Raw genomic sequence first — 17,517 nt, forward strand, 5'->3', positions numbered from 1 at the left:
AGGTCCCATTTCACAGCTCTACAGCTGTTTACATGTACTTAGTAAGCATACTTCACACACATTCATCAAGATGCAACACTATCCCCAAATTAGAAAGCATATCCCCAAATCAGAAAGCATATCCCCAAATTAGAAAGCACCAAGTACTCATTAGAAACATCCTTCACTTTAGATTCTTATTTTTCCACAAGTCAACGGTGCACACACCCTACTTTTTTTTTATACACAGGTTTCTGTAAAGAGAGGCAGTCCACTTCCATTCCCAGGAAGATCATGTAACAGATCCTCCTGGAAGATAGGTCAAAACTTACGGAAGAAAAGAAAGTGATCAAGGACAGCCAAATGAGCTCACAAAGGGCAAACACTGCCTGACTCACCTAGTGGTCTTCTGCAACCAAGTGACTGCACCAGTAGATAAGCGAAGAGATAAAGAGATACCATGTACATGGACTTCTGTAAGGCCTTTTACAGGATCCCCCACAGCATTCTTACCTCTCAGCTTGAAAGAGAAGGGCTGAATTGGATGGACTGTTTAGTGAATAAGGAATTGGCTGGATAGCTACACCCAAAGAATCGCAGTCAACAGCTCAATGTCCAAGAAGAAACCAGTAATGAGTGGTGTCCCTCAAGGGTCTGTACTGGTACCAGTGTTGATGTGGATCTCATGAGGTTCCCCAAGAGTGAGCCCAAGGTCCTGTACCTGGATCCAAGTAATCCCCACTATCAATACAGACTGGGGGATGGAGAGCAGCTCTGCAGAGAAGGACTTGGGCATCCTGGTGAATGAAAAATTGGCCATGAACCAGCAGTGTGTATTTGCAGCACAGAAAGCATCCTGAGCTGCCCAGTGGCCACCAGGGCAAGGGAGATGATTCTCCCACTCTGCTCTATCAAGACCCCACCTGGAATACTGTGTTCGGCTCTGGGGCCCCCAGTACAGAGGAGAGGCACAAAAACTGTCAGAGGGCTGGAACACCTCTCCTGTGAAGACATGTTGTGAGAGATGGAGTTGTTCAGCCTGGAGAAGAGAAGGCTCCAGAGAGGCCTTATTATGGCCTTTTAATACATGAAAAGGATTTAAAAGAAAGATGGGGAGAGAGAGACTTTTGACCAAGGCCTGGAGAGACAGGACAAAGGGCAGTGATTTTAAACTAAAAAAAGTTAGATTTAGATTGGATACAAGGAAGAAATTTCTAACAGTAAGAGTGGTGAGACACTGGAGAAGGTTTCCCAGAGAAGCTGTGGATGCCCCATACCTGGAAGTGTTCAAGGTCAGGTTCGATGCAGCTTTGAGCAACCTGGTCTAGTGGAAGGGGTCCCTTCCCATGACAAGGGGGGCTTGAAATGGATGGTCTTTAAAGGTCCCTTCCAACTCAAGCTGTTCTGTGGTTCTATGATTCTGTGAAAAACTACTATGTGATACAGTTTTTAGCATTAGAGGAACTGAAATTTGAAGGGAGGTATCCTTTAAGGCAGAAATTAGGTCTCAAAACTTAACCAGTGCATTTTTAATATTCTTACTAAGAAAAATCTAAGCTGCTACTAGATAAAAAAAATTAACCTATAAAAGCAAGTATTAAAAGAAATACCTGATTTTTTTTTGAAATTCACATATGATTACTCATGTCAGTAACTCATTTGCTTTTGCCTAAATACCAGGTACTATTAATCACACATGCAAACATTTCTGATTTTTGACTCCAAAATCTGACATTTAAGGTACAATTGCACTTTCTTTTTGATAGCTTATAGTAAAAGCCTGAAGAATAAAGATACTTACCATTATGCCACCAACTATATGACACTGAGTGTCAGAACTTGAGTTTTAACTTACAATCACATTAAGGGTATACAACATGCAATCAGATTCAAGTTTACCCTCATCATTCCAAGTATAACTTAAACATTCAACACCATTTCTAGTTTCTTCCTCTTTTGTATTGTATTTTCTTAAATGCTGTTTTGTGCTGAAAGGCCCGACTGGTGGTCAAGGGTTAACTGGAAAGCATTTGACCCCGTAGAGGCATTCAGGCAGATTTCTTAAAAGGAGAATGGCAATCCCCCACTGTCAGCTTTGACTTCATTAAATACAAAGCTGACTGTGTAAGGATTTAAGTTAAATACAAGGCAGATTTCTACCCCGAAGAGTAAATTTTGGTTGCTAGTCCTGAAGAGTAAATTTTGGTTGCTAGTCAGACTTCTTCCCTGCTTCCCCCAGGAAAAGAAGGCTGTAGAGAACAGCATTGCACAGATCACAAGAAAGGCATGAGAATTCCTCTGTTTCAGGAAGTGCCTGGACCATCTATTTTAAAGAATCACATGCCAGAGGCTTGTGAGCAACACGCAGGTAGAATATAATTTATCAGGACTGAAAACTAAGGTAGAACTTTTCTGCTTTCATCTCGGAACAGCAACGGGAAGAGATTACTGCACTAGATGTCGTCATGGTACTCCCTGTACTTGGCTGTGACAGCTTCCTCAAGATGCACTGCTGCACCGCCCATCAAAGCAAATGCTGGGTACATTATGCCAGAGCAATCCACCTCACATTCATACAGGCACTTCATATGGCCTGCATCGTAAAACCCTACCCTGCCTTTGTCACAGTCAAGGCAAATGCCCAAGCACGACGGCAGGGGAAGGATTCTGCTTGCTGGATCCTTGGGAGCAGCAGGTGTAGCAGGGATAAAGAACTTCTTCATGCCTAAGGTGACCAGTGTGCAAGGCTGCGATGAGTCAAAGAAGGCGTCTTCACTCCCACTGTCATGACCGCTGTCTTGCTCATATCTGGAACAGAAAAAAATCATGTGCTTTTGTCAAATTATTAAGTGGGATCGGTGATGTGAACTGGAGAAAACATTTTTGTAAGATAGGCAACACCACAGGATCACCCAAAAAAAACTTGTGTGGTAAAAAAAAATCATAGAATCATAGAATATCCTGAATTAGAAGGAAACCACAAAAAACATCGAAGTCCAAGTCCTGGCCCTGCACAGGACAACCCCAAGAGTCACATCATGTGCCTGAGAGCATTGTCCAAATGCCTCTTGAGCTCTGTCAGGCTTGGTGCTGTGACCACTTCCCTGAGGAACCTGCTCCAGTGCCCAACTACCCTCTGGGTGAAGAAACTTTTCCTAATATCCAGCCTAAGCCTCCCATGACAAAATTTTGTGTCATTCCCTTGTGTCCTGTCAATGGTCACCACAGAGAAAGGATCAGTGTCTGCCTCTCTGCTTCCCCTCAGTCTCCACCAGACTGCACAAGCCCAGTGACTTCTGTCACTCCTTCTGGGGCTTCCCCTCAAGGCCCTTCACCATCCTCGTGCCCTCCTTTGGACACTCTCTAACAGCTCAATGGCTTTTCTGTGTTGTGGCACCCAGACCTGCCCCCAGCACTCGAGGTGAGGCCGCCCCAGTGCAGAGCAGAGCGGGACAATCCCCTCCCTTGCCCGGCTGGTGATGCTGTGCCTGATGCACCCCAGGACACGGGTGGCTCTCCTGGCTGCCAGGGCACTGCTCACTCATGTTCACCTTGTCACTGACCAGGATACCCAGGTCCCTTTCCTGCACTCATTTCTGCTTTCCAGCCTCTCCTTCCCCAGTCTGTCTGTACATCCAGAGTTGCCCCATCCCAGGTGCAGAATCCAGCACTTTTCCTTGCTGGATTTCATACAGTTGGTGCCTGCCCAGTCCTCTCATTTGTCAAGGTCTATCTGCAGGGCCTCCCTGATCTCAAGGGAGTCAACAGCTCCTCCCAGTTTTGTATTGTCTGTGAAGTCACTTAGAATCCCTTCCAGTCCTGTGTCCAAGCCATTTATGAAGATGCTGAAGAGCTCAGGGCTGAGGATGGAGCCCTGTGGAACCCCCCAAGTGACAGGTCACCAGTCTGGTGTTACCCCATTCACCACAACCCTTCATGCCTGAAACATGAGCCAGTTGCTCACCTAACACATGATGTGTTTATCCAGCTGTGTGCTAGTCCTGAAGAGTAAATTTTGGTTGCTAGTCAGACTTCTTCCCTGCTTCCCCCAGGAAAAGAAGGCTGTAGAGAACAGCATCGCAAGAAAGGCATGAGAATTCCTCTGTTTCAGGAAGTGCCTGGACCATCTATTTTAAAGAATCACATGCCAGAGGCTTGTGAGCAACACGCAGGTAGAATATAATTTATCAGGACTGAAAACTAAGGTAGAACTCTTCTGCTTTCATTTTTCATCTCGGAACAGCAATGGGAAGAGATTACTGCACTAGATGTCGTCGTGGTACTCCCTGTACTTGGCTGTGACAGCTTCCTCAAGATGCACTGCTGCACCGCCCATCAAAGCAAATGCTGGGTACATTATGCCAGAGCTCTAGAAGATCTCTGCTCAGCCAAGCCAGCCTTCTGTCTCGCCTGCTTGACTTACAACATTTTGGAAGTGCCTGCTCCTGTGCCCTTAGGAGGTGATGCTTAAAAAGTGACCAGCACTGATGGACCTCAGCACCTTCAACAGTGATCTCCCAGAGGACTTTACTGACTAGCACCCTGAGCAGCCTGTTCTCCTCATGTCAGGAGCTGAGGTTTTGCTGGCACTTTTCCTCCTGACAACGGAAATTTTTAACTCGATCACTTTGTGGTTGCTGTGGCCAAGAGGGCCACTCATCTCCACTTTGCTCACAAGATCCTCTCTGTTGACAAGGAACAAATCAAAGAGGGCACTTTTCTCAGCTGGCTCCCCTAGTACCCATAACAAGAAGTTATCATCCAGATATTTTAGGACTCTTCTGGACCTGCTTGTACCATCTGTGTCGTGCTCTCTGGCAAGCTGAAGTGCCCCACAAGGACACAGGTGGTTGATGTAGAGATATTCCTTAGTTTCTTAAAGAATAATTCATCAGTGTCATCATCATGTCAGGCTGGGTGGCCTATAGTACATTCCCACAATGACATCCACTTTCTTCGTCCCTTAATCCTTATCCAAAGGTTCTCAGCTGTGGCATTGCCAACTGCAGGCTCCATACATTCCAGACATTGTTACACACAATGCCACCCCCACCTCATCTGTCCTGCCTGTCCCAGGGCACTCCCGTCACAGGACTCATCCCACCGGGCTTTGCTTACACCAGTGGTACACACCTAAGCCAGGAAGGAAGATGCATTTAGTAGGTGGAGAAGACTCACTTCAGTCACTTCAAACCATTAGTAACAGCTGAACTCCAGTAAGGACAAGACCACAGAAGGGTATACTACAGAGTGGATGTATCTAAATGTACTTACGCTAGGCAATCATTAGTGAACCTACAAGTATAGTAAATTAGTTAATGTGAGAAGTAACTTAGCAAATATGACCAATCCTTACAGACAGGAACATGTCCTGTGAGTTCTCCATGACACTGCTGTGTTACAGTATCTTTAAAATTCAAAAATCGAAAGGTAGTGTTTTAATGGTTTAAGCTTTGGGGCTTTTTTAAGGTGCGCTCTCTGAAGACTTCCCTGAACAGTTTCCCAAATGGTTACTGAAGAGTGTGCAGATATATCTGGTCAGTCTGCATGCTTTTCCCCTCACCTCTGTCCCAGATAGAGACACATGGAGAAGCACACATTTTTCAGTACAGACATTCCCTACCTAGGATTTCAGTTTTGGCGTGCTTGTGGGGGCAGTTGTTTCTGTGTCAGCTAAAGTTTTGCAGATATCTATGTGGAGAAGGAAAAAGAAATCAGGAAATTTAGATCTAATTTCTCACTTTGCAAATTGCTCCATCTGGTTTTAAGCAGCTCGAGATTGTGCTGACACATTTTCCACGTGTTATACAGGAGGAAGCCAAACATTTGTTAAATTTCTGAGAAAGAGTCCCCAGGAGATAGCCTCCCTGCTTGCAGTTCCTACACACACCCAGGCTTGCTACAACTGTAATTGAGAGATGGAAATATTTTTACTGGTTTGTCCACTGCACTTTGGCTTGTGCTCAGTGGCACTCCAATACAGTATGTAAGCATGGAGCCTGGGGTAAGCCAGTGCCTTGGGATCCACTGTGGCACAAGCTACTGCAGAAAAATACAAATATGTACAGTGAACGCAGTACTTCTGAAAGGCTGCCAAACCTTGTATGCTGAGGGAATTAAGGCAGAGTCAGGCTATTGATAATTAAGCATTGCTTCTATCTTACAACTTACACTTATTTTTAACTTTCTTGCTTTAACTGACATTCCTTGGCATCTATAGGAACCTGGCTTCTTTCCCAAAAAGAAAGAAAATAGGACTCTGGATAATCAGGACATCTTTCTGCTAACAGGAGGGGATGAACAGGACAACCTGCTTATACCATACAGTTCAAACTTCTCACTGGTGGTTAGGTTCACCTCATGTAGTGAGACCAGACTTGCTCTTAATTTACTTTTTTAAAAAGCCATCTCCTTATGTAAAACATGCATTAAGCAAGAGTCTGCAATTTACCTTGGACTGGTCACATCATGGGTATTGTGGAACAATTTCTGTATCTTGTTGCTAGGAACAACTCCCACTTTCACCAGGTATGAATAGGCTTCCACACGAAAAGCCCAGAAGTGCTTCCCTTTGGCAATCCCAGTGTCGCCAATGATGTAATCCAGGGTTGTGTAGCATCCAACCTGCAAGCGTTCAGATCCCAGTAGGAGAGGAAATCCTGCCCTACTTTCCACAGAGGTTCTTCTTGGGTTCAGCTGGAGATGCTCATTGTTGTACCCACATTTGTCATCAAAAAGAAAACTGAAAACTGAAAAACAGTATCCCAGAAAAATTCTTATTTATGTATTTGGCCTTCTGTGCTTATAAACTACATTTGAAGTCATACTGACATTAGAATTCCTCACTTTTAAAGGCTACTAGGAATGTCATGCAAGCTAACAGTCTCTGTATGTTACCTACTTAACCTACTTAACAGTGATTCTAAACATTTATGCAACTGGTAACAGTGTAGGAGACATCTGGGAGCTACTGGAAACTACTTTCAGCTCTTAACACTGCCGGACATAAGAAAACCCCATACCTGGAGCTGGAGGAGTACGCAAAATAACTTCTCGGCTCCAAGGGCTACAGATAGACCCTTTGTATCCTCGAACTCTAAAGGCATAGCTGCTGTCGTCATCAAGATCAGATAATAATTTGCTCTTGCCACAAACTTCAGTCTTCTGCCATGTCACACTCTCATCTTCTCTATTAAGCTTATGGTACTCAAGAACATAGATATCAGCTGAATCTGTCTTCCCAGGGCATTCCCAACAGATCAGAGCTTTGTTGTACATTCTGCTCTGCTCTTCATTGATTTCTGGTATTTCTAGACCTGGAACACATGAGAAAAAAAAACATTGAAATTTATATACATGTTGTTTTGGAGTTAACCATACAACCTGTCCTGGGTAACCCAAAATGTTAGTGTATTCCACATCTATCTGTGCCCCTGGGATATTACAGCTGGTGGTGGGGTCTGAGGCTGTGACCCAGGAAGAGGTGACCGGTCCGGGGAGATGGTCCCGAAAGGAATTGCCTTCCCAAGGCCCGGTGTCTTCCCTCAGCTGCTGGCAGAGGAGCCCTTGCAGAGACTGTCAGCTCTTTAGTGATATCAGCTCGTGATTCCAGCTCAGCTCTGCAGGGCAGTCTCCAGGCCAAGCCAGACCAGAGAGAGAGACGAGAGGCTCGTGTGGCTGGTTCCGCACGAAGGGAGCTTTATTGTGGGTCCCCTCCGGCGAAGGGAGGCCAGGAACGAGCTCTCCCTCGAGGGGCTCGAGGGAACTTGCCTTTATAAGGATACAGGGGATCAGCAAGGGGACCAATGGATTACAGAGGGTCTGGGACAGACCAATGGGTTACAGAATGATCTGCATAGGGTATCCCAAAGGATTGTGGGTCTACCTTTCCTCCCCATGACCCAAAAGTCATTGCCTTTCCAGGGAGTCCTGCTGGGCGATTGCGAAATCTTTTATCTCAGCAGAGATCCCTCCAGGGCAGTGGCTGGGCATACCCCACACTGTGAGATTTCAGCCACTTTGTAACTAGGGACTATTACTGTTATTTTTGGCCCATTGTTTTTTTGTTTTAGTAGTAAATTGTTATTTTTTCACTTCTACCTACTCCTATTAGTTTTTCCCTATTGGTGGAAAGGGATTGGTTAAAATTATACTGGGAGGAAACTCATTTTAAAGCGTCCACCTCTTAGAATTGTCTTAAACCAAGACCCAGCTCCTTTTTTGCGCTATAGCTCTGTTAAAGGAGGGAATCTAACTCTCTGAGTTAAACGGAGCAGATGAGGATGGTTCTCTGTTCATACACTTAAATAAATCCCCTGTTTTCTATTTTTACTTTGAGAGGCTTGAGCCATTTTTTTTTCTGGCAGCTTTAAAAACTATTACTTTCTGTCATGCAATAAAATCTTTTAGAAAGACTGAGTGTGATGTAACTACAATATTTTAGAAGCCAGTGCAAACTGGTACCAAAGGCAATGTCATTTTAGCTTCTTTATGAAAGCTGAAGCTTACACTGCTGCCAGGTAATGCCATCTGAATCGTGGAGACAGAAGGCACAGTGCGAGTCACAAGACTGAGCCCTGCAACTGCTGCCCTGTGCAAGTTCTGCCTTTCTCCAGAGAAGCCCTTAAAGCTGTAACTTGAGAAAGACCTGATGCTCTCAGAATTTACCATTGGAATGGAAGGACAAGTCACCAAGGATGTCTTCTTGCTTAGCAGTGTCCACCACAAAGTCTTCAAAAGTAGTTTCAGCTGCTGGCCTAAAGCTCTTCAGAGACTCAGTAGCTTTTTGGATTCTGGAAACACAGAAGAAGCAGACTAGCACAAGAGAAAAAAAGACAATTCAAGGTGGACATTCCATAAAGTAAAAATGCTAGGTTTTGCTTTAAAAGAAGTTCTGCTTTCATGTACTTACTGATGTCTCCCAGAAATTTTTGTCTATCTAAAAAGATTCTCAAATACAAAATTAAAGGCCTTTTGTACATCAGTGTAAAGATAATGAACAGGATATATTCAGTTGGCAAAGCATTTAATTAATTTGAAGCATTATGTGCAAAGAACAAAACTGATGTGAGGTGCTAGTAGAGAACACAAAGATCAAAGAGCCAGAAGAGGCCTGCTATATTAACTTGCAAACACCTGATAAAATCTCTGAGAAAAGGGATTTGTCAGGGAGCTAAACAGACTACCCTTCCTCTGCAGTGCCACTGAACAAGGCTAGGCATTGAGGCAGGACAAGAGCCCTCCTCTCCTGAGTGGTGTTTCCTAATGCACACTCTATGCAAGAATTCCAACTCTAATGCTGGAACACCACCAGGACTATCTCCCAAGCCTCTGCAGTACAAGGTACTGCAGTCAGTATTTTGCTATCAGCTTTCTAAAGAATACAACAGCAGAGACATCCTGGAACAGTACCTGCACTTCAAACAGAAGATATTTAAGATACCTGACATGAAGTTGTTTTGCTGTTTGAACAAAACAGGAGGGATCCGTTTCTTTAAGCACTTCTTGAGCATATCCTACAAGGCCATTATTTTCCAGGAGCCCTTGGTATTCTTCCACTTGTGTTTGCAATTTTTCCAGCCTTATATTCTTAGAAGTTTCAATTGCCCTAAGAGCTGCAGATTTCTTCTCTTCCAGGACATGATATAATTTCTCAAAACTCTGAGATGCTTCTTGTTTAGCTCTTTCACTGTTGCACTAGGAGAAAATAGAAGACATTTTAGACAGATTCTGTATCACTGGGGCTCTGTACAGAAACATACTTAAGGTTGTTCAAGACATCACAGTAATCTAGTCATCCATTTCACACACAAGACTAATGAGCTTTGCTATGCTATTCAGCACTGAAAATGAGATCAGCATACCACCCAAGCTAGTCAGCTTTTGCTGTCTTTAAGAGAATGAAGGAAAGTATTCCTCTGATTATGTCTCAAGTTATGCATTACATTTGTCTAGATAGCTCATGAAGAAGCACTGTGAAAGCATGTCTGTCTCTGAAGTCTTCATGCCCAAGAGCTAGATGCTCTTCCACCTTCCCCAATCACCCTGAACACCCAAACCCAGCTTCTCGAGTACACCCTCTGAACTGTAGTGCCACCTCTGACTACTGCCCTGGATGAAAGGAACTGCAAAGCACAAAGGCAATCTGTAATCAAGATACACCAGTACCAGGAGCTTCTGCAATTTCTGCCTTCGGGTTTTTCAGCTTGTATGTGAGTTTCCAGCCATGACCCTTCAGGCAGATTTTGCCCTTAATTCTGACTCTCTCAATGTAAACAGGCAGCGTAAATAATGCACCATCATAAAAGCACAAATACCCAATGTTTAACCCACTTTGGTTAAGGTATCAAGCAAGCTTTATTTCATTTAAATTTACAGCAGCACCCAAAAATGAACTTCCCTCTGTATGCTTCCCACACTGGCAGGACTAGGTCTTGCCATGTGTGATTCAGTACTAGCATAAAGTGTTCAAAAATTTATTTCACTCCTTAACTGAAAAGCCCAAAGTTTGAAACTTCACTGAAAACAGTGAAGACACAGTCCTTCCTGTGTCTCTACAAAGGCCAACTCCAGAAAACCTGCAAGGCACTCTTACCTCTGTTTCTTTCAGCAGCAGATCCAGCTGTGTGATGTGAGCTTTCACCTGGCTCTCCTTACTGATGAGGTACTCAATATCTTTTGAAAGCTTCTCCTGTTGGAGTAAAACAGCAAGAATAGGGTATCTCACACAAAGTGACAACCAGCACAGACAGGTCATCCAGCTAGTCCTCAGTTTACCTAGCCACAAGGGCAACAGCCTGACACCAGTTATGAGAAGCAATCCTGTGGAGAATTGTTTGGTGACCTGCAGAGACTACAAAGCAACTGTGAGCAAGACTGGTGGCACAGCCCCTAAGGACAAGAGGTAACAGTGTCAGCTGGCTCCCAATCACCCAGGAGTCACCCTCTCTTAGGTTAGGAACATTATGCTTCAGGACATTAAACTTACAGAAGGGAGTTATTAGCTATTAACTCATTTGTAGTAAGAGTTGCTAGAAAAAGGAGTAGTTCACATCACAGGTTTATGAGTGTCCCTGTGCTTCCTTAGCTGCAAGAGCAAGCAATTGTACAGGAAAAGCCTTTCAAACTAGTGAAGAGGCCAAAGAGCACAAGGCAGGCTAGTCTGGTCTCTTTTTTTTTTCTTCTTTTTTTTTCCTCCTGTGAGCAAGAGAGGAAGAAAAGGAAGAAGAAGAAGTAGGTGCAATCTTTAATAAAAAATTGATGTTTGCAAGTCTTCTCTGTTGTGCTTTGCTTAGGAAATTAACAGCTATACAGCTTCCAAAACACACAAAGATACATACTAAGGTGTCAACAGGTACTTCTGATGCAAAATTTTCAGAAGTGCTTCTCAAGTACCAGCTACCACAAGATACCCGAACATTTATATTAAAAAAAGTTGATCGTAAAGTATTAACTGCTTAAACCTTCTGCATTGTCAGTACTGCTGTACAATTAGTTGAAATAAGGTGAAAGCACTTTTAAGGGGTTACATTTCAAGCATCACAGCAAATGGCAATTTAGTTTCTAAAACATGCCCTACATCACACTAATATATACATTAACCAATGCTGCACAACAACAGGCCTCAAGACTAGTTCAGGGTCTCCTAAACACAAATCCTGGCTTCCAGCCAGAGGGAGTTTGCCCTCACATCAGAAGTACTCCTCCCCTTCTTAAGGTCAGGTCCAATGATATTTTCTTTTACCTTAAGGGTTTTGTAGGCAGTGCTCATGGTTGTTACTCTATGGTTTGCATGACCTCCACCCAGTTTACAAAGATGACAAACAGGCCTTCTGCAGATTTCACAGTACATGTTTACCCTCTCCATTTCATGTTCTGGACACATCAAAATCTGTGGGGGGGGGAAAAAAAGAAAAGGAAAGAGACAATACAGGTGTACTTCCAACAAACAATCAAAACACCCAATCAACCCAAAGCAGCATGTGATTTCATCAGTGAATTTTTTATAGCCAGTTTATCTTCTACCTTTTGTATTTGTCAATGCCAGTGAAAGCAGATGAACACACAGTTTCACAAAGTTTACAGTATGTAAACCTCTAGCAGTGTCTGTGTAGACTCCATATAGCAAACAACCTTTTGCCAACCCCTGCCCATGTTGCTTGTGATGCCTCCAGCACCCTACACTCCTGCTCAGAGCTGTAAATGCAATATATAACACACCCAGCCTGTCAAAGTTAACCATGCTCATGCCAGCATCTCTTGCAACAGCTATGAAGTGTTTCTTAAAGCAAGAGCTGACATAACACTGTAGCAATTTAAGTCTAAACTAGATTTTGATAAGCCACATAGCCATTGCTCTTGGAGCAACAAAGTGCAGCCACCACCAGCTACAGTAATTTTAAATACAAAAGACTCCAGTGTTTCAGTCTTTCCATCTGACTCCAGTTACAAGCTGCTCGCACTGAGTGCTCCTTCCACGATTAGCTCAAACAGCATTGCAAGAAAGCTGGTGTTTGCTGAAAATAATCTTTCAAGAACTGAACATGGGTAAATAAATGCTCAAAGAGTTAAAAAAAGTGCTGCTCAAGTCCAAGCTCAGGCAACAGATTAAACCACGTAAAACGTGTGTGTGTGTGTGTGTATATGTGTCTGTGTGTGTTGCTTTAAAAAACAAACAATGCTTTGCCTTGTTCTAGAGCACTGAAAGACAACATTTGGGTCATCTATTCCACAGAAGTTACCAAAGAGAAGCTTTTGAGGAAGCTTTTCAGTTTCAATATGCCCCCACACAAGAAAGGTCAGAAAAGGGCATAAAAATAGAAAATTGTGAGCAGCACAAATATGGACACAGTAAGTTAAAACCTGAAACCAAATTCAAGTCCCAAATGTTATCTTAGGCTATGCTGAAAAGCCCAAAGTTACTAGTCTCACCAGCACCTTAGAACATTAAAATTATCATTAACCCAAATATGCAATTAGCATTGACTACGGGACTTGGAAGGAAATAAAAAGGGGAAAAAGGAAGCTGCCAAAAAAATCAGCTGTGCAGGCAAACATCTCCAAAAACTACAGTCAATCAGTTAGGCTGTGGAAGTAATTTTTCCACAGCAGTGTAGAGTCACACCTAGCAAAAACCACATATTTTTATTTATCTCCTCATATAAGCAAGAATTACAGGCTGCAAGTGAGAGACAGTAGAGGTCAGCAGACTGCCTTATTATCTTCTCTCAAAACTCACAAACAATCAGCCCAGTATGTACTTCTCCCATCCCCACCACACACACTTCGAAGTGCTCTCCAGCCTGGTTGTAAATTAAAGTGATGACTGAAAACATTGTTAGGAAACCAACAAATACTTCATGCTTTCAGCTCAGGTCTTAAAAATGCATAAAAATGAAAAATGCATTTTTTTTTCTTTATACTAAGCTCAAGCAGTCCTCAGAAAAGTTTCTGTAAGAGCACAGTAAAGATCTGATTACTGCTGTTGGGAAGTTTTTCAAAAAAGCAGATGCATCTAAAGTTAACTACACTATGCTTTTCTCCTTTTTTCCCTGCTTTCTGACTTCACATAAAATTAGAAATGCTAAATCCCACAGGTGCACACATACTCAATGCATCTGTGTCAGAATAATCTAAACCACTTCACCCCACTTTGCTCTGCTTCAAGAGAAGTCAACTACTGACTTTTAATCCTGAATTCAGTCTGCATGTAGTATAACACCATAGGGCACCTTTAGGAGTGCACAGGGATCACAAGATGTCTTTGGTATTTTCAAGTAGCAGCATTGCAGCTGTGAGGGTTTAGATACCATAGAAGAGAAGTTTTTAAGGAGCTGTAGAGCATTTTAAAGCAAGAGCTAGAAGATACTATGCAAACCTTCACCCTTCTCTTTTATCCAACAGAAGGACATTTCAACATGTGCAAGACATTTGTAAGCATACGAAGCATGTGCTCACTTTTAATGGGAAATAAGCACCAAGTGGACTACTGGATGCTCACTATTTGCCAGCTTGCTAACTTTAGAGGCTCAAATCTTTCCAGTCTCAGAAGGAAGATACACCAGCAGTCAAGAGCTTCTTACACACTGCACATTAATCAAATTTACTTAATTGAACCATAATTAATCAGGACTTCTTGACCATCAGCATTTCCAGTATCTGTGTGACCTCCAGCAAGGAGGCACAGGCACACAGCACGTGGTGGGACATTAAGGTCTTTTGTGGTCCCTGGTTAGCAAGGTGGCATCTGTGACATGTCACATCTGTGATGTAACTTAAATTCAGTAAGGCACTGCCATGTACTGCACCATGCTTAGCGTGGGACACAAAGGTAGCAGCATTTTGTTATCACTCTGTTTTGTCTGAATGCAGCACCAGCAGCACCAGTGTATGAAGCAGAAATTTTGCCATTAAATTTTATCTCTTATGGTACAGATAAAAAAATAATGGTGTAATAGCAATGGAGACCTTAACTCCACCTTTTGCTCTAGTTAGATGCAAAGAAGGAGAGAAAGAAGATGCTTTCTGATGGATCAAGTTCAGGCACAAAGCATCCAAAGCGGATGTGCCTAAAGGGGGCATGGAAGAGGCCAGGTGTGTTGAGGTTTTTAAGTTTATCACACACAGGCATCCTTCTGAGGCAGTCCCATTTTAGATGCTCAAGAGCATAGTGCCAATAACACCAAGGGTGTGGATTCAATCCCTGTATGAACCATTCACTTAAGAGCTGGACTTGATGATCCTTGTGGGTCCCTTTCAGCTCAGAATTTTCTGTGATCTGTGATCATTGTCTTAAAAAAAAAATGGAAAGAAAGACTCAAATCACAAGTAACACAATCCATTCCATAAAGTAAAAATCCCTCTTTTTATAGTACCCTTCAAGAATGTTCTCATTGTCCCCTTCAATGACAACCACTTGACCATCAGCAAGAAAAAAATCTTGTGGTTCACTCAATAAATAACAGCAATAGTCAATAAAGCAATAATGGTCCTAAAAAGCAACCACCATTGCACAGATACATCTGAAGCTACACGAGAATCCTGCAACCCAAATTCTGTAGGGTACAGTACACTTACCTTGGGTCTGAAGTTGGTGGTTGGTCCTACATACTCATGCTGGGCTTTCACAGTTCCCCAAGGATGGTGTATTTTGAAACATTCATTGCAATAGCTTGCACTGCAGTCCATGCAGCTCTTTGTGGACTCCTGAGGCGGAGGTTTGCAGAAATCACACATAATAGCAATGGCTGCCCTGGCTGCCTGTCTGTATCTTTCCACAATGGTTTCCAAAGTGAAGTTGCGAAATAAGCCATTGATGCCACGCTCTCCAAGATCAATATCCCGCTGGCAACCAGGACAAGGAAACAGAGTCGATCTAGGAGTCAGTGAATTGCGTTTTCTGCCTGTGTAGACACCAAAGCCCAATTCAGAATGAGCACAAACCAAACTGGTTTAGATTTTAAAAGCAGCACAGGAATCTATGAATCAATTCCAGACTGTAGCACATCATCCAAACCAGTACAACACCAATTCAGACGCAGTCTGCCAAGCCAAAAAGAATACAATCGCCCTGACAAGGTACTGTAATTTCTGACTCCAAGGGACATTACAAATTACTCTTCTAAAACTTAATTTTATGTTAAGATAAATTTAGCTGTTCCAATTCTATCTTCTTTATCTAGTTTTGGATACACTCAGGCTGTAGCCTTTTGAAACAATAAACACAAAACCTCGTGGAAGCCAGGTGGTTTTAGACTAACTGGTTGCCCATATAGAGAGCAACAGCTTCCTAAGATATTAAAGATGCTTACTCCCAGAGCAACAGAAAAATATAGCCAACTTTGAGCTCCCTGAAGCTTGCTTTGGCTGAGTTCAAACTTACTTTACTCATCCTAAGAGACATCATAAAAAAGCCAGGAAAATGAGGGAACAGTATGATATCTCAGCCAAATCATTTAGTCAAAAAATGCAGAGGCTGACTTGGCCCCTGCTGAAAGACCTCAATAAAGGAGAACTGCGAAATAAGTCCTGCACACCAAAGGGGAGTCTGAGGTAGTTATATGGGAGAGATTCCTCCACCCTGAACTGAGGAACCACAGATCTCCACAGGGTACCTCTATCTTTATTAATTTCTAAAGGAGGAACTGCAGAGAAGCTGCACTCCTACCAAACAGCTACACACAAATTTCCCCCCCTCTCCAAAATAAAATCACAGGCTCAAGAAAAGCCACTAACCTAAGGAGCCTTTTGAGTCTGTTAGGGGACTGGCTCATACAGACTCAGAGGTTACTCACAAGGTGATGCTCCTGAGGTTACCAAACCAGGAGTGCATCCCATCTCACTCATGAGCCCACAGGATGCAACGACCAGAAACAATCCTGTATGTATTTCAAAAGCAGGCTAAGCCAGTCTTTAGGCTTAACTTGTATCCTCTCAGCTTCCCCTTACAAAAAAACCCACCTTCTGTAGCGCTGGTACATTGTTTTAAGATCTCTTTGAGAGCACTGCATGTCGGTATAACTAAATGTCCTGATTTCATTTGGGTTAGAGATAATTTTCTTCTCAGTAGCTGGTACAGTGGATTCAGTGTGAGAATAATGTTGTTATTACACACTGATGTTTTGGCTGTTGCTAAGTAGTCCTTACCCTAAATCCAGGACTTTTCAGTTTTCCACGCTTCACCAGTGAGCAGGTGCATGAAAAGCCAGGAGGGAGAACAGCCAGGACAGCTGACCCAAACTGGCCAAAGGGATATTCCATACCATAGAATGTCATGTCCAGAACATAAACTAGGGGCAGTCAGCTGGGACAGGCTGGGCACAGGGCAGTGAGTGAACAATTGTATTGTGCATCACTTGTTTCTCTTGGATTTTATTCCTCTTTCTCTTTTGCATTGCTATTTTTTTAAATTATTGTTATCCCTCCAGTATATACTCCAGTATATAATTAACTCTATTCCAGCTGAAACCAGGACACTAACAAATTTGTAAACGGAGGTATGACCTAAAGCTGAATTCTTAGTGTGGAAATTGGTTCTTCAGAAAGGGAAATCCGTACTTCTCTGTATTTAATCAGTGTTTTCCCATCAAAAATGCTAATATAATAATAATAATAATAATAATAATGCTTTTTTTCTTTCTGAAGTGTCCTGTGATGCTACCCAAAATACACTTGCCTTGGGCTGCTCTGCTGTTGCCCCTTCACTTTAAAATCCAAAACCTCCATTCCTGTCATGCCCTTTCCAGTCTCTTCAAATGAAACACCAAACCAACACTCCTACAAGGAATTAGTTCCTTTAAATACCTTTGAAATTTGACCCGTGGTAGTTATGCATGACTGTCAGCTAAGAAGTCACAATTGGAGCATGCATAAGTGTGCATGCACTGACAGTCTCCCACCCAGCTGGTCTCATGCCTTTCTGTAAATTCTGAGCAGAACTAGGCTGCAGTTACAGAACAGGATGGGTGACACAAGACAGGTATACAACTCTCTGGCTAAGGGAGCAGAGATTTTTTTTTAGATTTCATATTTTTTCAGTAC

The 17,517-nt window shown here is 42.9% G+C and overlaps 1 protein-coding gene across 3 annotated transcripts in view; it reads right to left on the reverse strand.

Annotated features, from left to right (window-relative positions):
• Positions 1–1,238: 1,238 nt before the first annotated feature.
• The window catches only part of TRIM36 (tripartite motif containing 36), a 31,559-nt gene continuing 15,280 nt past the window's right edge, over positions 1,239–17,517 (reverse strand). For all 3 annotated transcript variants that reach the window (XM_048292213.1, XM_048292214.1, XM_048292215.1), the window contains 8 exons: positions 15,055–15,380; positions 11,723–11,869; positions 10,574–10,669; positions 9,422–9,675; positions 8,647–8,771; positions 7,002–7,295; positions 6,431–6,728; positions 1,239–2,787 (listed from right to left, as the gene is read on the reverse strand). In XM_048292213.1, coding sequence (XP_048148170.1) covers positions 2,433–2,787; positions 6,431–6,728; positions 7,002–7,295; positions 8,647–8,771; positions 9,422–9,675; positions 10,574–10,669; positions 11,723–11,869; positions 15,055–15,380 — 1,895 coding nt within the window. In that variant the 3' untranslated portion in view covers positions 1,239–2,432. The remainder of the gene's footprint in view (positions 2,788–6,430; positions 6,729–7,001; positions 7,296–8,646; positions 8,772–9,421; positions 9,676–10,573; positions 10,670–11,722; positions 11,870–15,054; positions 15,381–17,517) is intronic.

Source organism: Corvus hawaiiensis, chromosome Z, assembly GCF_020740725.1.
Source record: "Corvus hawaiiensis isolate bCorHaw1 chromosome Z, bCorHaw1.pri.cur, whole genome shotgun sequence".
Classification (NCBI taxonomy): Eukaryota; Metazoa; Chordata; class Aves; order Passeriformes; family Corvidae; genus Corvus; species Corvus hawaiiensis.